Source organism: Lissotriton helveticus, chromosome 9 (genome assembly GCF_964261635.1).
Source record: "Lissotriton helveticus chromosome 9, aLisHel1.1, whole genome shotgun sequence".
Lineage (NCBI taxonomy): Eukaryota > Metazoa > Chordata > Amphibia > Caudata > Salamandridae > Lissotriton > Lissotriton helveticus.
The window spans coordinates 1,068,770,574-1,068,796,365 of NC_136070.1; the positions used below are offsets into that span (position 1 = coordinate 1,068,770,574).

At 43.4% G+C, this 25,792-nt stretch overlaps 1 protein-coding gene across 1 annotated transcript in view; it reads right to left on the minus strand.

The window, feature by feature from the left end:
• Positions 1 to 25,792, minus strand: part of ACAD9 (acyl-CoA dehydrogenase family member 9) — a 360,785-nt gene that overhangs the window by 245,522 nt on the left and 89,471 nt on the right. The window contains exons 6-8 of the mRNA XM_078661437.1: positions 11,831 to 11,909; positions 10,497 to 10,671; positions 8,188 to 8,261 (exon numbers count right to left, since the gene is read on the minus strand). Coding sequence (XP_078517563.1) covers positions 8,188 to 8,261; positions 10,497 to 10,671; positions 11,831 to 11,909 — 328 coding nt within the window. The remainder of the gene's footprint in view (positions 1 to 8,187; positions 8,262 to 10,496; positions 10,672 to 11,830; positions 11,910 to 25,792) is intronic.

The window sequence follows — 25,792 nt, forward strand, 5'->3', positions numbered from 1 at the left end:
AAGGGTTTATTGCTCCAGCTCAGACCAACGCGTTTCAGCCTAGGGACAGGCTTTGTTCACGGTAAGTGAGCACTCAACTATGTTTACTATTTATCCCACTTCGCTGTTAAGGTGCATTATGGGATTTGTGGTTCATTTGATAAAAGGGATTATTTTTACATGATTTCGACATTAGCAATTTGAGCACTTAATTGTCAACATTAGGTACTTCGGCCTTGTGTTAGTCATACATATTCTATCGTGATATTTTGTAATGCATTGTAAATCACAATTAGGAATAAATTATTGTACTTTTGGTGTAGTACCATGGTCAACAGAATTTCATTCACTGATTTAAACACTTTACTCGGTATAGTACCCGATTTAAATAATTATGCTTTCTCAGTCTGCCATCGCAGTTCATTAATTCAGTCTCTGATGTTTATTCTAAATGTACGTAAAGTTCCTCATCAAAGTTCATCCCTCTGGGCATTTTTGTTTTAAGTCTGATAATGAACTTTGATTCAGTTTGTCTTAATTTACGTTTTCTGTTGCCTCCACGTTCATCCACATTAATCATATGTATCCCATAATAGGACATGGCTCTCCAGTCACTTTTCGGACAGTTTGCCATATGTTTGGCAGTGGCATAAGACATGTCTTTGTTTTTGACTGCTCTTATGTGTTCTAGAATGCGTTTTTTTAGAGCACAAGTGGTACTTCCTATATATCTGGATACACATTTGCATTGTATAATGTAGATTACGTGGGTGGATGAACAGTTTATTTTCTCTGTTATTGGGAAACTTCTTCCATCAGCTTCTTCAAAAGTCGTTTTGTTGAGGCCAATATTGCATGCTTTGCAAACATTGCATCTTTTGAATCCTTTTCTTTGGTCTGTTAACCAGTCACTTTGTTTATTGATTTTTTTCTCTTTGAAATGACTTTGTACTAGTTTGTCTTTCAGCGAGGAAGCTTTTTTATATGTGATCGTTGGTTCATTTCCTACTATTTTTCCAATATCAGGGTCCCCTGATAACAGGTGCCAGTATTTCTTTATTTTGCTTTTTATCATTCCACTTTCTTTGTTATACGTTGTTACAAAGCGTGGTGGTCCTGTAGGATCATTGGTTTTCAATTTTGGAATGAGTATTGTCGTTCTATCCTGTTTAGCTGCTTTCTTTTTGCATTTTTCTAAAGTTTGTTGTTTGTATCCCCGTGATCTCAGTCTTTCAGCAGTTTCTTCAATTTTGATTTCTGCATCTTCCTTTTTTGAGCAATTTCTTTTCATGCGAATGAATTTGCTGTATGGGATGCTTGCCAGTAGTGGTTGTGGGTGAAAGCTGGTCCCATGTAGGATACTATTGGTTGCGGTTTCCTTGCGGAATAGGGTTGTGTGTATCTGCTCATCTTCTACATATACTTTCAAGTCTAGGAAGTCAATTTCTGTTTTGCTGGTTTTATACGTGAAATCTAGCCCAATGTTGTTGTTACAAAGTTTGGAATAATAAGAGTCAAATTCAGTTTAGTGCCATTCCATATTAAAAACAAATCGTCGATGTAACGGACCCATAAAATCAGTTTCTCTAGATCAGTTTGGTTTGAGGGATCCCATGCTATTGTTTTTTCCCACCAGCCCCTGAATTAATGAATTGCGATGGCGGACTGAGAAAGCATAATTATTTAAATCGGGTACTATACCGAGTAAAGTGTTTAAATCAGTGAATGAAATTCTGTTGACCATGGTACTACACCAAAAGTACAATAATTTATTCCTAACTGTGATTTACAATGCATTACAAAATATCACGATAGAATATGTATGACTAACACAATGCCAAAGTACCTAATGTTGACAATTAAGTGCTCAAATTGCTAATGTCGAAATCATGTAAAAATAATCCCTTTTATCAAATGAACCACAAATCCCATAATGCACCTTAACAGCGAAGGGGGATAAATAGTAAACATAGTTGAGTGCTCACTTACCGTGAACAAAGCCTGTCCCTAGGCTGAAACGCGTTGGTCTGAGCTGGAGCAATAAACCCTTACAAAAGCAACCTGGAACCTTGTTGTGCCGCATTCTTTGTGTCAAAATTGAATGTCGGGCCAGGATCCGGCCCCCATGCAGAGCACCCACAACAGAGCGCCCGGAGTCGTGTGGATCACTTTGGAGGATTGTCGAAGTGACTCGTGAGCGCCCGCTTGCAGTGCGAAAAGAGGAAGAGCCGAGTGAAATCACCGGAGGTTGAGCGCCGTGAGACAGTGTCGGAGGACGCCGTCGTACTGGGAGTCTCCCGAAGGTGAGTGGCGAAAGCAGCCATCGTGCAAACTCTAGCAACAAGCGATGTGTTCTCCGTAATGCCCACCAGTGAAACTGTTGCCGTATACATTACGGAGGTTTCGAGAGGCAATCGGGGAAAAAGTTCCATGCATAGTAAATAAACGTTAACGCTCCGTGTAAGCTCAGAAGAGTGACAAAGTGGAAAGACATTAGCGCACAGTGAAGCACGCCCGTATCTGTGTAAACAAACCAACAGATTTCGAAATGGAAGCACGAGCGGCAAAACGCGCTGACAAAGCAAACCATATGTTTAAAACCACCGCAAATACAGAGAAAGACAAAGAAAACCCTAGCACCAAGAATGCCAATGCACCGCAAACTAATGTTCTAAAACAAATGTACAATCAAGTTGAAAAATTGTACAAAAAGGAAATAAATAAAAGCTGGGAAGTGATTGCTTTAGAGAAATACATCGAAGTAAAAAGGATCCCACGAGGACTAAGAATTTTCACAATGCCGACACACCTGAAACTAAAACAGAATTGATTGAAGAATGGATGCAAAACAACACTGCATGTTCTTTGAACATGATGCGGATATTAATAAAACATGCTAAGATTGATATACTTGAAATTACAGCAAAAATTAATGAAATTGAAGATACAATTAAACAACACCCTGACAAAGGAGAGCCAACAAAATTAAGGAAAGAAATGGATGATAGACTAGAAAAATACGAAACTGAGATAGAAGAGCGAAAAGAACGCAAATTCAAAAGAGATGAGAAGGACTATCTTACAGGGAGAATACTAACATTCGCTCGCAGATTTGACAATCTGAAAAAGAATTTCCCAAAGGGAACCACACCATCAAGCACTAGTGGGTCACAAACGAGTGATGGATTTGAGAGCGAAACAAGTGACACTGGTTACGATTTTTTAGAGGACGTACGGCTCTGGAATCTGGACAAATCGTTGTCCCGAGGAGGGAGGCGCAGAAGAGGAACATTTCGCGGTAGGGGAAGGGGGTCAAACACCGATGCAGGAAAACAAGGAAAACCCGAAGAGCCAAAAGAAAGAAAAACTTACCCTCTGCGCAATCGGAAATAGAGAACCTTATAATAAATCTATCAAAACATCAACTAACTGAAGAAGAAACCTCTCTATTAAACAAAGGACTTTCCTTCTGTCCGGAGAAACATTTCAACCCTGTCGAAACAAGAATTGATTTTTATAAATATGTCCGCAAATTAAAACTAGCTAAAATACATGCACGGCAACCAAAACAATCCGAAAATCTGGAAATTCCAACAATCTCTGAAGATGAATCACCGTGGCAAATCCAAGAAGTCCCGGATCTACAAAACATCTTTGGACTACTATATGAAGAGGATACATCACCCCTATCGGGATCTCAATTGATGGAAGACCTAGACATAAGAACAGATCGGAGGATCAATAGTGGATTGAAAAACAAATCAAAATTCTGCCCTACACTATCACCTGGGAACAGAATTGATATGTTCTCTGAGGCGGTAATGGAAGAACTAGATAAACTTTAAAAGAGTCGGAAGAAAAACAACAGAGAGAATCTAACTAACAAAGAAAGAAATGCCATAAAAACTTTGAATGATGACCCATGTTTAACAATGAAGCCAGCGGACAAAGGCGGCAATATCGTCTTAATGGAAACCAAAAACTACATCAAAGAGGCAAATAGACAATTAAATAACCCTATGAACTACAGCAAATTAGAAAAAAATCCTATGAATGAGATGGTATTACATCTAAACAGACTATTGGAGAATTGGCAAAAAGAAGGATTATTGACTGAAGATGAAAAAAAGTTTCTCACAAATGAATTCCCGATAATCCCAACGATCTACTTTTTGCCGAAAGTACACAAAACATTGACTGATCCACCAGGGAGACCAATTGTCTCATTGTGTTCTAGTCTATACGAAAACATTTCACAATATGTAGACCTATTTTTAGCTCCAATTGCGAAAAGTCAAAGTTCGTACATCAAAGACACTGGGGACTTTTTGCGAATATTAGAGAATATCTCCTGGAATAATAACTATTTGATGGTCACGATTGATGCAGTCTCCCTATATACTTCCATAAAACACGAGGTAGGATTGAATGCGTGTCACTACTTTCTGAAACAGAGAAACATCAGCAATCTCAAACACACAGAAATGCTAATGTCAATGATCAAACTATGTCTCACCAACAATGTGTTCTTGTTTAATCAACAACTTTTTAAACAAGAATGTGGAACCTCTATGGGCATTTCATTCTCACCCATCTATGCCAATACCACCATGGGCTGGTGGGAAAAAACAATAGCATGGGATCCCTCAAACCAAACTGATCTAGAGAAACTGATTTTATGGGTCCGTTACATCGACGATTTGTTTTTAATATGGAATGGCACTAAAACTGAATTTGACTCTTATTATTCCAAACTTTGTAACAACAACATTGGGCTAGATTTCACGTATAAAACCAGCAAAACAGAAATTGACTTCCTAGACTTGAAAGTATATGTAGAAGATGAGCAGATACACACAACCCTATTCCGCAAGGAAACCGCAACCGCAACCAATAGTATCCTACATGGGACCAGCTTTCACCCACAACCACTACTGGCAAGCATCCCATACGGCGAATTCATTCGCATGAAAAGAAATTGCTCAAAAAAGGAAGATGCAGAAATCAAAATTGAAGAAACTGCTGAAAGACTGAGATCACGGGGATACAAACAACAAACTTTAGAAAAATGCAAAAAGAAAGCAGCTAAACAGGATAGAACGACAATACTCATTCCAAAATTGAAAACCAATGATCCTACATAACAAAGAAAGTGGAATGATAAAAAGAAAAATAAAGAAATACTGGCACCTGTTATCAGGGGACCCTGATATTGGAAAAATAGTAGGAAATGAACCAACGATCACATATAAAAAAACTTCCTCGCTGAAAGACAAACTAGTACAAAGTCATTTCAAAGAGAAAAAAATCAATAAACAAAGTGACTGGTTAACAGACCAAAGAAAAGGATTCAAAAGATGCAATGTTTGCAAAGCATGCAAAATTGGCCTCAACAAAACGACTTTTGAAGAAGCTGATGGAAGAAGTTTCCCAATAACAGAGAAAATAAACTGTTCATCCACCCACGTAATCTACATTATACAATGCAAATGTGTATCCAGATATATAGGAAGTACCACTTGTGCTCTAAAAAAACGCATTCTAGAACACATAAGAGCAGTCAAAAACAAAGACATGTCTTATGCCACTGCCAAACATATGGCAAACTGTCAGAAAAGTGACTGGAGAGCCATGTCCTATTATGGGATACATATGATTAATGTGGATGAACGTGGAGGCAACAGAAAACGTAAATTAAGACAAACTGAATCAAAGTTCATTATCAGACTTAAAACAAAAATGCCCAGAGGGATGAACTTTGATGAGGAACTTTACGTACATTTAGAATAAACATCAGAGACTGAATTAATGAACTGCGATGGCAGACTGAGAAAGCATAATTATTTAAATCGGGTACTATACCGAGTAAAGTGTTTAAATCAGTGAATGAAATTCTGTTGACCATGGTACTACACCAAAAGTACAATAATTTATTCCTAACTGTGATTTACAATGCATTACAAAATATCACGATAGAATATGTATGACTAACACAATGCCGAAGTACCTAATGTTGACAATTAAGTGCTCAAATTGCTAAAGTCGAAATCATGTAAAAATAATCCCTTTTATCAAATGAACCACAAATCCCATAATGCACCTTAACAGCGAAGTGGGATCAATAGTAAACATAGTTGAGTGCTCACTTACCTTGAACAAAGCCTGTCCCTAGGCTGAAACGCGTTGGTCTGAGCTGGAGCAATAAACCCTTACAAAAGCAACCTGGAACCTTGTTGTGCCGCATTCTTTGTGTCAAAATTGAATGTCGGGCCAGGATCCGGCCCCCATGCAGAGCACCCACAACAGAGCGCCCGGAGTCGTGTGGATCACTTTGGGGGTGTGTGTGTATATGTATATGTATATGTATATGTATATATATATATATATATATATATATATATATATATATATATATATATATATATATTTATATATTTTTGGGAAGTACTATGTACTTGAGGTTCTAAACATACACATAAATATGTATTTCTGTATATGCTCCAGGGTCCCGCACATGGGCGGGGATTATTCAGTGCTTATGACTATTGATGAGTATCCCCTGGAAAAGAAACCTGCATTCTGCTTTATTTTACACAATCAGATTATTAGAATATGTAGAAAAGCGGCATGTTAGCGTGTCCCCGAGATGCACGTTTAATAAACACACGGCTGCCTGGAATCCCTTGTCCTCCCGTGACCCCATGCGCCTCTGAGCTCCGTGCCTACTTCACAGCTGTTGTGAAGATTATTCTTATCTGCTTGTTAAATAAACAAGCAGATAAGAAAAGTCTTCACGACAGCCGTGAAGCAGGCGAGCCAGTCCGGGTGGGGCGGCCAAAAAAGCGAAAAGGAGGCACCCTGGAAACCTTATTTCCATTGGCAGCCCACCGTTTAACAAAAACGGTGACGTAAGCCAATGGGAATAAGGGGCGGGGCTTCAAGCCCTTTTCTGAAAGTACTCATTTGCAATAAATCTCGCAGAGCTAGATGCACATGTGCACAGCAACGCTAGGCGAGACCTAAAAAAGTAAAAAGACAAACTGTCTTCACTCGTCATGACTGACAATCCAGTCATAATGGTGTGAATGTGAGGAGGGAACAGCCAAAGTCCCTCTCTGAAAATCGTTTTTTTACAAAATCTCTGAAGAGGCAGTGAAAGCTGTCTGTAGCCCAGATCTAAAAGGAGCTCAAGCTAAGAGGGCGAATATGTTCCGTTGTTCCCAGACTTGACTTAGCAGAAACAATTTCTTTCATAAAGAAAAGATTTCTGATATGGAATGTAGTCCCTAGAAGAGTTGATGCAGCCAGCAAGGCACATTGTGATAGTGGGTGAGAATGAATATATTCTCAGAGAGATAGAGGAGTTATTGAAAACAGTTCAATTCAAATAGCTAAAGTGGAGGGTGGGGGAAGGTTGAGGGTGAAAGGAAGGATCATGATGCATCAAGTAGTCAAGATCCAATGGAATGATGAACGAGAATAATACCAGACCTAGAAAATGTAAGCTACATTCCGCATAGCCTGATGTATGAAAGCAAATGGCTTCAGTGGTGGACTTGGTAAGGTTAATACCTAGCAGAGTGAGCTGACGGGAGGATGCGCCCGTCCGAGATAGAGTTTTGTATTCTTTCTGATACGGAGTTTGAAATCTGCACACAGAATGATATGCTTGCATAAGAAAAACAAAAATAAAAAAATAATTAATAAATAAAAATGTTATATGGTCGCATGTCAGACGGCCAGAAATGGCTTTTTGTACACCAGAGTCTGACCTTTGGATTGAAGTAGAGGAGGTTTTGGTCTTCCAGGAACGTCATTAAATAAGAAAAAATAACTGCTTGTTCCAGCAGTGACTGAATCAATCTAGAGGTTGGCGCCTCAAGGTTGCAGCAAACTAAATAACACCATATCAGTACAGTAAACTACGATGAAGAATAACAGAACAACATTTAAAACCAGATCACAGATTACGGTTTTCAACCTACCAGGAATTGTGACATATTGGATGACCTCATTGAGTTTATTAAGTTTCATATAGTGCTATGACCAACTGTTACTATTAAAATTAAAAGGCACACCAACCAAATAAGTCACAGCTAATAGTTATGAAGAAGAGCGTCTTCTTTGAACATTATATGGAAAGGGGCCAGTCCAAGACATCTTTTAAAAAAAAACTTTCGGTTAAAAATATGGTTAACTGTAACTCACCTTAAATCCACCTCCGACTTCTCCAATGACATTTTCCGCAGGTACTCTGGTATTTTCAAAATAAACTTCACAGGCTAAAATATTAAGCATAATGAGAACATAAGACAGATGGCCCTATAATCAGACTTGTGGCTGGAGCTAGCTATTCCGTGACTTTTAGTCTCCATTCCCATAAATATACTATTAAGAGTAAGCATTAGAATAATCAATGATGTACTCTGTCAAGGTGGAGCAATTAATGAAAGTGCATTAGCCTCTACACCCACTGTGAGTTTTTGGGATAGTCCAGCAACTAGGGGAGGGTCCACATAAAAGTGGCAGGGGCACAACCCACAGGGGCCCCGTTACGCAACCTAGCTAGTGAGATTACAGTCTAGTGTGACCAGTTTGTCAGCACAAAAAACCAGGACAGACACAGGCCTAGAAATAGGACTAAATGTCCTATTAGGTCAATGGACACACACCACACATACTTTATTGTTTACCTTCTGGCGATTGTCAGTAGGTAGTTGTAGTTAGGTCGTAGTTTCCATAGGAAAAGCATTTTATGACTTGGCTATAACTTTGGCGTTGTTTGACCAATCTAAACAATTTGTCTAGAATCATAGGATATTGAGCTGGTGTGACAACTCAAACCGGTCTCCCCAGTTCCAAAGTCTGCAACTCTGGCCATAATGCCACACCCGCAAGACTGCAAAAAGGAAGTCCTTGTCTACCAAGACGGGTTCTTTTTGGCAACAGATGATTGGAAGGTGTAACAGCAACTGCTGTCATCTTTGTCAAACCACTGATGCCTCACAGGTCTCTGTACAATGGCCTGCCTCTGTTCTCTAAAAAAGAAAATGCAGCGCCTGGTCTGTGCCAACCAATGACACAGCTCCGGCCGTTTGGGCGATTCTGCTTTGGTACTCAGTTATTGGCACCTGACATAACTAGGAACGAGCTTGGCACTTGGCCTCGTGTATCTTAGCTGCATCTGTTCCAGTCATACTGTTTGTACTGTGTGCAATTTCTTTTATTTGTGTCTCTTCGCTCCCAGAACTGCTCAGAACCTTTTTGAGGACTGGCACATGAGGGAGCTGATTTGTTTTTTTGAGTATACAGTTTGATGAGCAATTTCCATTTTTGCTTAGTGAGCTCCTGTCTCCACATTGTCTATAGAACAGTTGCATGATCTTAGCCCTTACCCAACAGGTAGGGAACCTGTTTACCCACCATCACTGGACAACAACGTGAAAGCAATTTGTGTGGTTAACAATTTGGAAGTAACAAGTGGCCCCAGATACAACAGTATCAGTTTTAAAAAACTAAAATTATTAATGGGTTGGTTTGCGATTGATCTTGAGTTAATAGAATTCATAGAGCCGAATAACACTAGTAGTAGACATCGATACATATGTGCTGGAGTGTTAGTTGCAGTAGTTTGTATGTACTCGTTATCTATGTTAACCTTTACTGTAGTAAAGCACTCTGACTCAGATGCTCTGCATAGACTGATTATCTTTGATGTGGACATTTAGTGTTGTAAAGCGCTCGGATACATTCGGGTCTAGCTAGGCTATATAAAACTCTCAAATAAATAAATATAATACTATAGAAACTGCTGCCAGTACTGTTGCTGGATAAGGATCTGGATGACTACAAGAGCGCCACACCCGTACACCACAAGAATAACAGTCACTGCAGGAGAAGCAGCATGGATTTGTATTCAGGGCCTTGATTTTCAAAATGTTTTCCTTCAAAGCATTCACACAAGTGCAGAGCCCCAGCAGTTCTAAACACCATGATGGGAAGATAATGTCTTTACCACTACAACAGTTTTTCCTTCATTCCCCTTCCTTTGGACCTCGCCAAGCTCCGTAAATAGTTAGATGACATTATAATGTGGCACAAATAGAACATTTTAAAACACATTAGCAGAAAAGAGAAAATACAATGCCAAACCATCTCTTTCTACTTTAATAGGATGTTATTTGCCCCCTAAGACCTAAAAAACACAGAATCCCTGTTTAATCATCAAGCTGATGGACTCCAGCTGATAATTTATTCTTGCTGCCACACACTTTCTCAGACTTCTTACTCTTACCCTCATGTGGGTGCAGTGGTCCTAGTCTTAGCTAGGTTTTCGCTATATAATCGCCACAGATAATTGCACTTTGAAAGTATGATGTGATAGGCTACTGTAAAAAAAAAATGTGGCCTGTAATAATAGATGTATGTATACATATAAACATTATTTAATAATAACATATCTAAAGAGAATCCACTTCTAGCATGATAAAGTTGAATAGCAAATAAAGATTTCTTACTGTTGGATCCTCGAATGCCAAGTTTATCTTCCGGTTTGCCGTTAGTGACTCCACCAAATGCCCTTTCCACAATGAAGGCTGTGATTTTGTCTTTTACTGAGCCATCTTTATCCAGCACCTCCGTCCTTGCAAAAACTGTGAAAATATCCGCCAAGCCCCCATTTGATATCCAGACCTACAACAAAAGTTAGAAAAGAAATTATAAATGGTTCTGCACCACTTTGAAATTTCTCTGACACATTATGACTGAGATAAATGAATACATCAATAATAACCTCTTACATTAATAGGCGGCTATGATGAAGAAAAACTAGTGATAGCACGCATGTAATTTCAATTTTACTAAAATGTCCAGCAAAGAAACAATGTATGCAACATCTAACTGGAGTTAAAGTAGAAATCAAATAAGCAACATTAAACATACCCTGTTGCTTGCCATTTTGCACAATTTCATGACAGCTATTCAGATCTTATTGTCTAATTTGCAATAACTCAAGATGTGACATCTTACAGGAGAGGAGAGAGTCAGCTCTTTACAGAAAGGGAAATCAGAATAGATCATTAGATTTGAATAAGAAGGATGTGGAGCTGGCAATACATCTCATTTATTGGAATATAAAAGAAAGAACCGTCTTCTCACATTGCCCCTAGAGGGCAGAATGTTTTAATATGAGCCAGAGGTTGTTGAAATCCCGTTGGGCTTCGTGAGGCCTGTGTTAAATTGTGGAATGTTGATGCTCCGGTATTCTACCAGCCATTAGAAGCCTGGAGCTAGTGCTTGATATGGAAAAATAGAAGTGCAGGTACTCTACCAGAGTACCTGCTTGTTTCTGAGAAGTGCTGGTACTCTCCAATTAAAAGTATTAGGTCACTCTTAAGAAGTGCCGGTACTCTCCCTCTCAAAATAAAAAAGTGCCAGTACTCCGTACCGGACGGTACCTGCCCAATTAAAGCACTGCCTGGAGCACTCTATTGCTTTCAATAGCGCGCTCAACATTCAAATGTTCTAATAAAAGTTATCTTCCACATCTTGCCTGCGTGTGAACACTACACTGTCAAATGGCATGGATCAATGTGACTGCCTCCTCCTTGTGCTGACTGCTACAACTGCTGGTTGCACCCAAACTACAGATCGTAACAGACTTGTTCAAGGGAAGGTGTTCTTGGCACATGCTCTCTTTGGGGCTCAAAGCCATCATGTTTAGGGAATACAAATGATAACTGGAGAAATAAGCTCTAGGAAGGCAAACGCCGTTTTGCACGTTGTTCCATTTTGGAAAAATAAAGAACAGGTTGGTAAACAATTGTGGTGAATTTTTGGACGCCGACTGTACCTTGGTACCATTTAGTGTGAAGTATGATCCATCTTCGCTGATAGTTGCTCTGGACTGAATAGATGCAGCATCGCTTCCACTAAAATATTTAAAGGGATGCAAAGATAACAGTTACGTATACTGGAATAGAAGGGAAGACACAATAGGCAGTCAATGACAATCAAATTGCCCGATATGTGGTCCCCCTGAACTACATTTATTTCAAGATTTTTGGTTAGTCTGATTTATCTACCACCCTACAAACAAAGAGGACACAAAAATAACAGCTAACTAAACAGTAAGAAAAGTTCTACCGAAAAAGGGAAAATACTTCAAAAAGGCTAAAAGTGTCGTACAGTCACAGCATGATTTGCATAGGATCAGGCCCAGCCAAAATACTAACCACAGTGAATAAGCAGGCAAACATTTACATTTGTCTGACTAAACATTTCAAATACAAACTCTGTATATTAAATATTTGGGAGGAGCAAGAGAACAAGCAAGCGCAATGAAACGTGATAGCACGCTATACAAACTCTGTAAAAACATCCAGTAAGTATGTGCATTTGAGAAATAGTATTAATTCAGTTTACATTACCCTTTTCCATGGTTAGGGTGAGTAACCGAGTTAGTTACCGTGCTCTTGTCACTGTCTTGGACAGGTGGGACACATGGTCAGTTAAGTGGTCCCAAAGAATTGGAACACTAAGCCCCAATTGAGCCCTTCTCACAAACAACTCTAGACCTGATTCTCAAAGCCAATTTGGTGCATAAACATTTGGAATTATGTTTATATCTACAAAAGAACATCTAGTAGACGTCAATGGTGGGGCGGTCACTATATCGATTACCCATATAGCATCAAGATAAGTAGATGTGGAAACAAAAGGAGTAAATCTATACTTACCTATACATGCCACAGAAGTAGTTAATGCAGAGGATTTAAAATAAATATATTATATATATATATATATATTTTTTGCTCACCAAGGCAATCCCGGTACAAAGGGCACACTATCACATAGCTGGTGCGAGTTGCAGGGACGGGCTTCCCCTGACAATTAATTTACCACCAAACAATTATACTCGCACTCCTCCTACGCGTTTCGATCTCACGGTTACAAACAGTGACCAAGATCGTGAGATCGAAACGCGTAGGTTGAAGTGCTGTGTGCTGTAATGGCATAATGATAAATAAAACCTGCTGAATTCATTTCCTGGAGGAGTGCGAGTATAATTTTTGGGTGGTAAAATATATATATATATGTCAATAATGTTGATCTCGAACTAGTGACAAAGAACCAGCATAAATGCATTTACTACTGGAGAAGTCTATGACACAACTCATATAATAACGCAGTAGTCAACTGTAGTCATCTCAAAGCCTTACACGCTTGTTAACACTCCCAAATTCCTTTGCGAGCTTTCATTAACTCCTCTCTGACCCTTTTCCACCCCGAAAATTATAAAAAATGTGTTCTGCGAAAGGGCTGAAGTAAATCCCCATTCTGGGAGGACATGGGAACAGAATAACTTCGTGCGGAAATTCATTTTCCCTCAAGGACAAAAGAAAAAGAGAAAATTACAATTACTCAAAGGAGCTGCATTCCCTAGTGTGGAATTGTACTGCGAGCACATTAATGACCCTGCTAATGGGAGGAGGAGCCGCGCCAGCGACCAAGATGGCCGCTTGAGCATCGGCTCCGCCGACCGCAACATCCTGACTTGCCATCCGGCACATTATCCTGACCCCCGTCCCTACCATCGGGTGGGGGACCAGCACCTGAGCCACCAGGTGAAAATTTGAAAGATTTGGGCGCTTCGGTGACTTAATCCGGAAAATCTGAGCCTTCAGGACACGCCCCCGGGACCTTGCGTGTGGCGCTGCCCGCTCTGGAGTTCGACAACAACGGCGAGTGGCACCGGAAGTGCGCGGTGGCACTCGGTCCACGGAAGTCGTGTCACATCTACGGGGCCCCCCAGGTTCCCCTCCCGGACTGGATCACACTGTGCCACCTTGTCCGGATAGGAGCACCCGCTTTTGACTGACTTGGTGATACATCGACTCGGCCTTGATCAGCGACGGTGTTGTCCGGACGGAGGTCGAGGATGGCGGCGAGAGTGGACCCCGAAAAGCCACTGCCGAAAACTTCGAGGACAACCAGACAGGTGCAGTCCCATAAATTGGAGAAATATAGTTTTTCCAAGCGTTCCCCGGGGGATGAGAAGCGCGCTCAAGTGAGTGGCCAAGAGGGTGGCCCCTCCGGAGAAGATCCTACGCTGAAAGACCTGATGGTAGCGATCACCGGGATTCAGTCCTCTCTCGGCAGGATGGACTCCAAATTGGACACGGTGACCATCGAGGTGGGCCTCATTCGCGTGGACCTCACCAAAACTACGAAGAAGGTCAAGTCACTGGAGATCAAAACATTGAGTCTCACGGATGATGTGTCGGAACTCCAGCGTGAGGTGAGAGACCTTAAGGCGTCTCGGACTCAATTTGACCGTAAGCTGGAAGAATACGAGGGTCAAGCGAGGCGCAATAACGTCCGCATTTTGGGTGTACCGGAGAGATCGGAGGGACAGGCCCCAGATCTTTTTGTGGAGGATCTCATCCTGAAACACCTGAAACCCAAGGGCCTCAGTAACTTCTTCACGGTGGAAAGAGCCCACAGAGTTCCCGGTGGTCGCCCGAAGGAAGGGGCGCTTCCTCATCCCATGATTGCACGCATACTGAACTTTCGGGACCGAGATGCCATCTTACAGGCTGCGAGATCCTCTGGTCCTCTGGCATTCGAAAATGCCTCCTTGTTCTTTTTCCCTGACTTTACCCAAGCAGTCCAGAAACAACGGCAGGGTTTCATGGCTATCAAACGACGGCTGCGGGCCTCCGAAATCAAGTACTCCATGCTGTTCCCGGCCCGCTTTCGGATAGAGCGCGACGGAAAATCTTGTTTTTTTGACCATCCTGAGGCGGCTGTGGACTGGCTGGACAGAGTTCAGGTGCCGGACTCGGAGAGGGATACCCGGGTGGATCACGAGGACCAATGACTTTTCTTCTGAACTGGTCAACTTGACTATGATGGTGGGGGTGCTGGTTTGATCGGGGCGATCTTTTTTCCCCATCGATCTCTAGCCATTTTGGTTTTTTTTTTCTTTTTAACAGGGACCTTTTGATGGGGTTTGTATGCGGGTTGGGGTTGTGGAGGTCGGTGGCCTGTTGTAAGCTCCTCCTCCGTCTTCTACGTTTAGATCACAGTTAGTCTTGGGGAGAAAGGCACACTGCCAGTTGGGGATGTGCACGAGCTGCATGCAGGGGTGCAGGGTGGGGGGTTGGCGGGTAGGGTTTGAGGGTTTTTTGTTTGATGGTTTTTGTTTTGTTTATGACCACTGTTTGCTATGGGTGTCACGGACTGCTTCAGACTTTTCGGGGGATGAGTATGGCTTCCACTAGGTTGGGCATGGGTGTATCTGTCCTCAGTTGGAACGTGAATGGCTTGGGGGATAAGATTAAACGTGCCATGGTGGGGCAGCTCATTAGACGACGGTCGCCAGATGTGGTTTTGCTACAGGAGACCCATCTCATGGGTAAGCGATGTATGGCGTTGCACCGGGGAGGGTACAAATGGGTGGCCCACGCCGGTTTTACTTCCGGCTCCAGAGTTGTGGGGATTCTAGTCAGGAACTCCTTTCCGCTCACTATCCAAGCTACATGGTCCGATAATCGCGGGCGCTATGTGGGAATCTCGGGGCTTTGGGAGGGTAGGACTGTCACGTTCCTCTCAATATATGTTCCCCCTGCACTGCAGACCGACACCTTTAGTGATTTGACCAGGGTGTTCTTGTCGCTGCCTACTGGTCTTATGGTGATGGGGGGGGAGACTTCAATGCGGTGATGGATGGCGAGTTGGACAGATGCCCCTCCAGTGTGTTATTGCCATCTCGTAGATGGTTGTCGGATTTTGTTTCCACTACTGGTATGGTGGATGGGTGGAGACTCCGGCACCCCGGTGCCTCGGAGTATACACATGTGTTTGCTGCGCATCACTCTTCCTCTAGTATTGATCACGTTTTCGTGCCTGCCTCACAGGCGATGTCCATTCAGGAAGTGAGTTATCTGGCTAGAGGGGTATCTGACCACTCGCCGGTCTGGCTGCACTTGAAAATTGGACAGAGTAATGTAGGTAGGATTGCCCCGATTAGCGCTTGGCGGCTAAGAGACCCCACCACCAAAAAGGAGTTAGTACGTGACACGGATAGTTACTTCCGGGAGAACATGGGGATGGTTGACTCCGGTTGCTCTCTCTGGGAGTCCTACAAAACTGTAGTCAGGGGGGAGGCGCTCTCCCTAATCTCTGGGCAGAAAAAGAAGAGTAGGGCGGAAGTGGATAGAATCGAGGCGGAGCTATTGGTCCTGGAAAGGGAGGTCTCCGTCTCTGGGGACCCGGGGAAGACACATCGCCTCGGCCTCCTCAGGGATGAATACAAACATTTGACACGTGACGGGGCGAGAGTGCAACATGCAAACACGCAAAGTAGAATATATGAACACGGAGACAAGGCTGGGAAATTGATTGCTTGGCTAGAGAAGGGTGACTGGGGATCGCGTCTGGTGCCGGAGCTGCAGATTGCGGGTTCGGGTGTCACGACGGATCCACAAATTATTGTGGATGAGTTCGCTCTGTATTATGAGGTCTATACTTTGACAGGTCTTTACACTGTGGAAGAGAATGTGGAGGTCATCCGGGACATTCCAATGCCCGCTTTGTCAGTCGAGCATCGGGAGTTTCTGGATTCTGCTATCACGAACTACGAGGTCGCGATGGCTGTCCGGGGGGTTCACTTCGGGAAAGCCTTGGGCCCGAAAGGTATCCCTGTAGAACTCTACAAACTGCGTGCAGACCGTTTGGCCCCGTTTCTAAAAGATATGTACCTCGAGAGTAGGGAGACAGGTGTACTCCCTTATGACCAACGCATCGCCAATATTATTGTAATATATAAAGAGGGCAAGCCTCGGTTGGAGTGCTCCTCCTATCGCCCGATCTCACTTCTGAATGCGGAGCCTAAGATCCTGGCCAAGCTACTGGCTAACCGGCTGGTGAAAGTTGTCTCGGAGCTTATACACCCGGATCAGTCCGGCTTCATGCCGCGTCGTAACACTGCTCTCAATCTTCGTCGCCTCCACGGGGTGGTGGTGTGGGCCTCCCGCATACTCGAGCCAGCGGTGCTTCTCTCCCTCGACGCCACTATGGCGTTCGATAGGGTGGAATGGTCTTACTTGTTCGCGGTGTTGGAGAAACTAGGGTTTGGGCCGGAATTTATACGATGGATCCGTCTTCTGTACTCGGCTCCGCTGGCCAGAGTTGTGGTGACAAATCATAAGTCCCGTGATTTTCAGTTGGGGAGGGGCACCCGCCAGGGATGTCCCCTATCGCCACTTTTGTTTGCCTTGGCCCTGGAGCCGCTCACGGCTTGGGTGCGATGGGACAGATCTATAAAAGGGTTGCAGTGGACACCGGAATGGGAGGATAACATTTCGCTTTATGCTGACGATATTCTCCTGTATCTGACCTCCCCCCGGCGGTCCCTGATCGTCTTTTTAGATATCTTGGCGATCTATGGTCGGTACTCGGGCTTCGCCATTAACTGGACGAAGTCGGTCCTCTTCGTGTTGAGCGGTGATCCCCCTTGTGTGCCGGCGTATTGTCCGGTAAGAGTGGAGCTGGTAGGTTTCCGCTATCTCGGTATCTACATCTCTAAAGACCCGAAGGAGCGTTTCGTTGCTAATCTGGGTCCCCCTTTGACCAGACTCCGCCGTGATGTCACCAAATGGAAAGAGTTGCCGCTCTCCCTGTTGGGTCGGGCGGTGTCGTTTAAAATTATGGCGCTGCCCCGGTTTCTATACGCCTTGCAGAACTCCCTCGATCCTGTGCCTCCTTCTTATTTTAATGAGATAGAATCATTACAGCGTCAACTTCTCTGGGCCGGGAAGCCGCGGATTGAACTGTCTAAATTGATGTTATCCTGGTATGATGGTGGGATCGGATTGCCCAATATTAGAAAGTATTACTGGGCCTCCCACTTAGCTCCTATTAATCACGCGGTTTATGGCTCTCCGGCTGACTCCGGGTTTGCCATGGATCGCGGCCAGTTGCCGGGGGTGAGTACACTAGGGTCTTGTATGCTAGGCGGGGCAGGTTTCCCCTGCTGGGCCCGACGTCAGTCTCAGTGCGGGTCTGGCATGCGGCTAACCGAGCTCTCAAATGTGAAGGCGTGATAACAATGGCCGCCCCTCTGTGGAACTCGGAGACTTTGGGTAGTCTGTGGAAATCGAAGGGTTTCGACCGCTGGGATCTGATCGGCATCTCGCAGGTCCGAGACATGTGGGGTAAGAATGGAATATTGACCTTTGAGGAACTACAAGCCAGTCATCAATTAAATGAGAGTGAGCGGTTTCGCTATTTACAGATTAGGCATGCACTGGTGGCGGCCCTCCCCCGCGATGTGAAGCCCCCGATGGCCTCTCCGTTGGAGGATCGAATTTTGGACGGGTACCTTCCCACCAAGGCGATCTCTCTGGTTTACAAGAAATTGATCAATCACACTGAGGATCCCCTGGTGAGGGTCCGGGAACAATGGATTGCGGATGGCTTGGTTTTGGATGATGAAGACTGGGGGGAGGCCGTCGCTTCCCCTAGGGAGGTGGCGATTTCCATGAGGCTTTGTCTGGTGCAGCTTCGGATCCTTCACCGGTCCTATACCACGGGTCCGTGGTTGTGTCGTATGGGGCTCACCTCCAACGCAGATTGTCGTAGGGGATGTGGTATGACTGGTACATTTATGCATATACTGTGGGAGTGCCCTGAGATCCATACCTATTGGAGTAAGATTCATGAGAAAATGAGTGCGGTATGGGGAGTACAGATAGAGCTTGAGGCACGCCGTTGCTTACTTAATGTGTGGGAGCCCTCTGACCTCTCGACTCATGGTAAACTTTGGGTCACTCTCGCATGTATGGTTGCTAAGCGAAATATTGAGCAGCTATGGGGTGCCGGTCGGGCTCCTCAGATTGGGAAATGGATGTAGGACCTTGATTGGTGTATGTTTCGGGAGAGGGCCGTGTATGTGGCCAGAGAGAGACCCCGTAAATGGATGAAGATATGGGAAGCTTTGAATGTTCACCGTGGGGATATCTGTACACCACCCGAATTAGACCCAGTTCTGGGAGACCTGGATACAACCTGAGCCCACTTTGCGTACTCCTTCATAATTCTGTACTGTTGGAACCTACATTCTCCGATATCGATTGGCAGATACCTACGGCATGATGGTCATATTGTTTGTATTTGTTGTTTATGTTTAATAAACAGAATAATAAAAAAAAAGGCCCTGCTAATGCAGATATAGAGAATATACTAGAACAAAAACACTATGGAGTTGCTAATATTATGGGGTCGCTGATGTTAGTATGGTTTTGATTTCATTGAGCTGTTTATAAAAGAGCCACTGCGGATAGAGACTCTACAACAACAGAGTCCCTCATAATATTGAACACCCCTTTAGAAGGATATGTGGGGCCTAGGGCAAGGCAGATATTGGGGCCCTTTTGAGAACAGCTTTTTTGTACTTTTTACTATTTTTAGCTCATCCAAGTTCTTTAGATGCAAAACATGATTTAACTATATAATAAACTCCGACAAAGCGGTGCACAGAAAACTGGGAACAATTCAAGGTGCCTGGTCCCCACTAGTGAAATAATAACAAACGATAACTCGAACAAGCATTGATAAAGCCAAAGGAAAAATAATGTATTTATTTTATTTATTTTATTTTGCATATTTATAGAGCGCTCTAATACCCGGAGGTGTCCTGGCGCTAGAAAGATAGACTGGTGTAACGGAGCGTGCTTACTGAGTGAAGAGCCATGTTTTTAGACCTCTTCTAAAGGCCATCAGATTCTGGGTCTGTCTGAGCGCAAGTGGAAGTTTATTCCAGGCCTCAGCCGCCCCAAGAGAAAAGCTCCTGCCTCCCCAGCGAGCTTTTTTAATTCTGGGGACCTTAACCAGAGCCAGTTGTCCTGACCTCAAAGTTCTTGCTGGTTTATGCCAGCAGAAAAGAGATTTCAAGTGCCTAGGTCCCGAGTCATGGAGGGCCTTGAAGACCATGCATACTGCCTTGAAAGTGATTCTTTTACGAATCGGCAGCCAATGTAGGTTAACCAGCTCCTGAGATACTGAGGCAAATTTGGGTGTGTCAGTAATTAGGCGGGCGGCTGCATTTTGCAGAAGTTGGAGTTTATTCAGTATACTCTGCTGGGCATTTAACATCAGGCTGTTGCAATAGTCTAGGCGTGAGAGCACTAGACCATGTAAGGGAGACTTGATGACTATTTAGTGGACTTGTACGTCATAGCAAAATAAGACATATACATATAGTGCTTAGCATTGTAGCTGTTATTGCCAGATAGTCACAATCACAAATAAATTCTTCTTCACAATTGGTACTCTCGCTGTAATAGGGAAAGTCAAAGCACTTCTCTCTTTTCACCATTTATTACCAATTAGCAATTTTTGGCTTGCATCGTCGAGCCAGTGCCTCAAACCTGCTGCAATCCCTCCATTGGCTTCCCATACGGAAGAGGATAAAATTCAAGGCTCTGACATTAGCTCACAAGGCACTGCATGCCACGGGTGCTAAATACCTACAGAAAAGGTTAGCCTTTTATCGGCCGACGCGACCCTTAAGATCGGAGTCTTTGGCCCTGGCCGCGATCCCGCGTATAAAGAGGACACGCCTGGGAGGGCGATCCTTTAGATACTTGGCCCCTCAGTTGTGGAACTCCCTTCCCTTATCGCTGCGGTCCACATCCAATCTGTTGGCCTTTAGGAAGGGCCTTAAGACTTGGTTGTTCTCGAATTAGAATTCTACTGTCTTCTCCTTCTGTACTTTTTGTCTGCTGTTATGTTCTTTAGTTTTCCTCTCTGGGTCTGGAGCATTAAAGCGCCGGGACACTCCTTTGGAGTAGCCGTTGCGCTATATAAGACCCATATATAACATAACATAACATAACATAACATTTATTGAGAGAAATCAGGTTATTGTCTCCTAACTGATAGTCTCCTATCTTGCCCCTCATTTTTCATTTCGGTGTATATATTTCAATGGTTAGATAGTTTCCTCTGCTGAGTAAGAGAATTACAATGGGCTGGTAGACAAGAGAAGAATGCAATAGCGAGAGAAGTGAAGGAGGGTATATGGAGAGGTAGAGACAGAAGAGGCGGACAGATATGTGAAGTATGGACAGAAATAAAAGAGTGAAAGATTTTTTAGCCAGAAAGCTACTAAGGCGTAGAAAGAAGAGAAAGGTAGAGAAAGAGGTAGAGAGATGGGTAATGTTATAGAGTGAATTAAAGAAAGTGTGACAGGTAGAAAAAGCTAGAGATAGAAGGAAATATAGCTAGGAGGTGAGTGGGGGAGGACAAAGTACGGTGAGCTAGAGAGATGTAAGGTACAGTGATACGTCAAAGCTATAGATCGATAGGTAGATGTGAGTTTGTGAGAGAATTATAAAGAAACGCAATATAGAGAGAGTTGACATAAAAGGGCTAAATGAGTAGTAAGGTAAAGAAAGACAGGTCAGGTAAAGTGAGCAGTGAGGCATGATGAAAGGCAGAGTGAGAAGGGTTATGGGTACAATGAGATGCGTTGTAGAAAGAAAAGAGGTAAAGTAGAGATGCAAAGGTGAAATAGAAATAAGTGTTTTTATTACATGGATAGAAAGTGTTGGAACAACAGACGTGAGTTAGAAATGTGTGTAAGAGTGGGGAAGATAGGTGTGAGCTGAAAGAGAAGGAGGTAGAGACAGAGGAGAGAGAGAGAGGAGGTAGTGGTCAATAGAATGAAATAGCTTTAGAGCTAGGGAAAGAGGCAAAGAGTATGTAGTAAGGTAGTAAGAGAAGGGAGGTAAAGTGAATCGAGGTAGAAAGAGAGGGAAGCCAGTGAGGAGGTGAACGACTGGTGTGGTAAATCGAGAGCTTAGGTAATGAGGGACTTGGGCTAGAGATAAATGAGGTAAAGAGTGAAATGAAAGGTGGAGAAATTAGGATGATATAGGGATGAGAGAGTTGAAGTTAAAAACGAGTTGAAGTAGATGGAGGAGAAAATCAATTAGATGAAATGGAAACAGAGCAGTAAGGTAGGGTGGTGGGAGAGAGGGGAGGCAGAAAAAGAGGGTACAGAGGCTGTTATGAAGACATTAGCACTGAGAGGTAGAGAGAAGGGTTAGGTTGTGAGAGGTGGGGTAGAAAGGGGTGTATTTCAGAGTGAGATGAACTAGAGAGAGGAGATAGAGAGGGGAGGGGATAGGCAAAAACAAAATGCAGTGTTAGGCAGAAATAGAGAAAGAAAGAGGTTGAGGTGAAGTAAGGAGACAGAAAAGAGACACTAAGATCAGGCAGAGAAAGAGGCAGAGGGCTGTACAGAAGTGCCAAAGCAGTAGTCAGACAAAGAGGTGCATAGCATAAGGGAATGAGGTATACAGAAGAGTGGAGATTTAGTGTTAGGCGAAATAGTTTAGGATGAGGTACAAGAAGACAAAGAGAAAAGGGTGGTGTAGAGAAAGAAGAGGCAGAAAGGCTGGTGGAGGTAGACAAAGTAAACTAACATAAAGAGTATGTTAGAGGAGGCAGGCAGAAGTAGAGAAATGGTAAAGGGGGTGTGAGGCCAGGTAGGGAGAGAGATGTGACCGAACAAAAGATAGGTGAGGCAAGAAAGAGAGGTAGCTAAAAAGGTAGAAAGTGGTGAATTCGGGTTAGTCAGAAAGAGAGAAAGTCAAACCTATCGCTAGGCAAAGAAATGGAGATTGGTTAAGTCCCTGGGCAATTGTCCACGCAGCCCTGGCCTTCAAACACCTCTGAGGAAGGGAGCAGGATAAAGAGTGAGGGAAGGAGAGGAGAGGTCATCGATTGAACACCCGGATGACGGGCACTGAAGTTCTTCAGTATTCCAGCATTCAGAATTGTAACTGTATAATTATGCCTGCGTAAGCTGAACGTATATGTTTATTCACATACTTTTTGCCCTTTTCACACAAGAAAATATCACATCTTTCATTTGAAAAAAAAACGTAACGCACCAGCATGAATTTGCAGCAAGGACCAGGACAAGAAGTGATTGGCTGGTGAAAGGGCAAAATCGACTTAAATGAAAGTGTTGTTAGGGCAGGATTTCATGTTGCATGTAACACAATTCAAATTGGAGAAATAATTTGGGCTGTGATGAGTGGGGCTTGCTTAAAGGGCTGTGCAGCAGCAGGTTACAACAGTGCAATAAACTGAAAGGATAACATACGCAATATACAAAGGACCTAGAAAATATTCACGTAGGAAAAACCCAAGGTGTTGTCATGAATCAAAAGCCAAAATAAACAAAACTTCTTGTAAACACAATGAAGAAAGATGTGTTTGTGTGGTAGCCAATTTAAAAGGAATCAACCATTTAATGAAGATCAATTAAAAAAAAAGTGGAGAAATGTAAGCAGGCTTTCTCTCAAATTAAAAGAAGCACTGATCAAATCTAAATTAATTAAAGAAAAGCTACAGTGTTTCAGCAGTAAAATACTTTTATGAAGACAAAGTACTGAAATACATGAGACAGGCGGAATGAACACTCCTTAGTAAACAAGACAATAGGTCTCGCCTAATGGAGATCTCTTGGCTTTGGTGGAGTGGAATGGCGTGGCACTGTGTGGAGTGGAGAGGCATGCATGGATTGGAGTGGAATTGTGTGGCACTTTGTGGAGTGGACTGGAATGGAATTGTGTGGAGTGGCATTGTATGGCATATTGTGTGGAGCGGATTGGCGTGGAGTGGCATTGTGTGGTGTGGAATGCAGAGAAGTTGAATTGAGTGGAGTGCATTGGTGAGGCACTGTGTGTCGTGGAGTGGAACTGTGTGGCATTGAGTGTAAATGTGTGGAGTGTAATTGTGTCACAGAGTGTAAATGTGTGGCATTGTGTGGAGTGGAATTGTGGGTCAAGGAGTAAAACTGTGAGGTTATGTGGAATGGAGTGGAACTGTGTGCATTTTGGGTAATGTAATTGTGTGGCACTGTGTGAAGTGGAATTGTGTGAAGTGGAGTGGAGTGGCACTGGGTGGTGCAGAGTGGAAGTGTGTGACATGGAGTAGAATTGTGTGAGCTTTGTATGGAGTGGAACTGCGTGGCATTGTGTGGAGTGGGATTATATGGCATTGTGTGAAGTGGAACTATGATGCCTTGTGTCGCCTGGAGCTGTGTGGCATTGTGTGGAGTGGAGTGAAGTGGAATCGTATGGTGTAGAGTGGAATCCTGTGATGTGGAGTGGAACTGTGTGGAGTGGAGTAGAGTGGAATTGTGTGGAACTGTATGTTGCGGAGTTGAAGAACATGTTATCTTCGGTAACATTTTATCTGGTAGAGACTATCTTGTCACAGATTCCTTACCGTAGAATTTTACCCAAGCGTCAGACTGGATCGAAAAATCTTGAGCAGTACCTCTACAAGATGATAGGTAGCATCGATTGGCATCACCCGCACTGCATGTGATGTTCGCGACGCCTATTTAGGCACAACCCCAGCGCACTGACATCAGTTTCTTTTCGTGACTTTTTCCGTGCCAGAAGCACGGAGCCTTATCAGATGGCTGATTTTACCAGTGCTCAAAAGAGGAACGGGGAGCATTTTTTAAGCAGGTCCAGCACACATACTCCCTAACTAGAATTGAATATGCCAAGTTGGTGTGCAGTTCCTTGGTGAGAGCGAGTGTTCAGGTCTGAGAAAAAGTGCCCTCACACACCCGAAGGATGTCATGCCTTCATCCTATGGGCCTGTTCCTCGCGGGCCGGCGCTGCAATGCCCAACTGGCACCCGCGAAGGGGCTCTTAGGCGGAGATCTTTTTTGCTGAAGCCGTTTGGTGCGTGGGAGGGTGTGTGGAATTAATAGTCTAGTGGGTGTAGGATGGTGCGTTAAAATAGGTTCAGGGAGGCCCTACTGCATAAATATTTTATTCCTGGGAATCGCTAACATAACTAAAAACAGTGTGGCCCTAACTGGATACAATGGTCCTATAGTGCGTATGTAGTGCAAAGGGTCGACATGTTTCTTGCTTTTGTTAGCCCCTAACGAATCTTACACTACTGCAAGGCTGGTGCTTAGGGTATAAGGAATGCTATAGTTACCAGGTTTGCAGTCAATAACAGGTCTAATTTACCTAGTATTGTGCGACCCGCGCTGTTGAGGTCTGAGCTGACGGAAGCATTTAACAGAGCGCGTCGTTACTCACTACAGAGAGGCGGCGTGGCAACTAGCCCTTCTCCTACCCTGGCTCTAGTTCTGGTTTATGTTTGGTGTTATCATACACTGTGTGGATTTACTACATCTAAGGGTTCTACACAGGAACTATTGGCTCACGTTTGGATTCCCAGACTTGGAATTTGTGACCTTTTGCCTACATCATTTCAAGCCTTGAAAAAGTCAGTGTGTGACGAAACACGTGTTGGCTCTTTCTGAAGAAAAGTACTAGTGAAATTTGAATTTCCATAAGAACAAATAATCTTTCATGCCTACAATAAAATAACCAGTGAAATATTACAAAGTCCGAACAGTAAGGACTTATTTATAACAAAGATACTGTTTTGAGTGCTCTGGTTTGTGTCTATTGTAAACTGTACCCATTATGGATCCTCAGTTCCTCCTGTAAATCACACCTTGGGTAGTAGGGTGGAGATAACCAGATAGCACCACCTTATAGATAACTATCTTTGGTCCTGTACCCACAGCAAACTTAGGTCTTCCTCGAGGTGCAATACTAAACCACTACTACCCCCATTTCTTTTTCTAGGACCTAAAAAAACGTGAGCATTTTGAATTTTTCCTTTTTTAGAAAGTAGTTGGAAGGCGTAGGTCTAGTATAGGGCCAAAGCCTCAGTCTTTCTATAGCACCAGAAA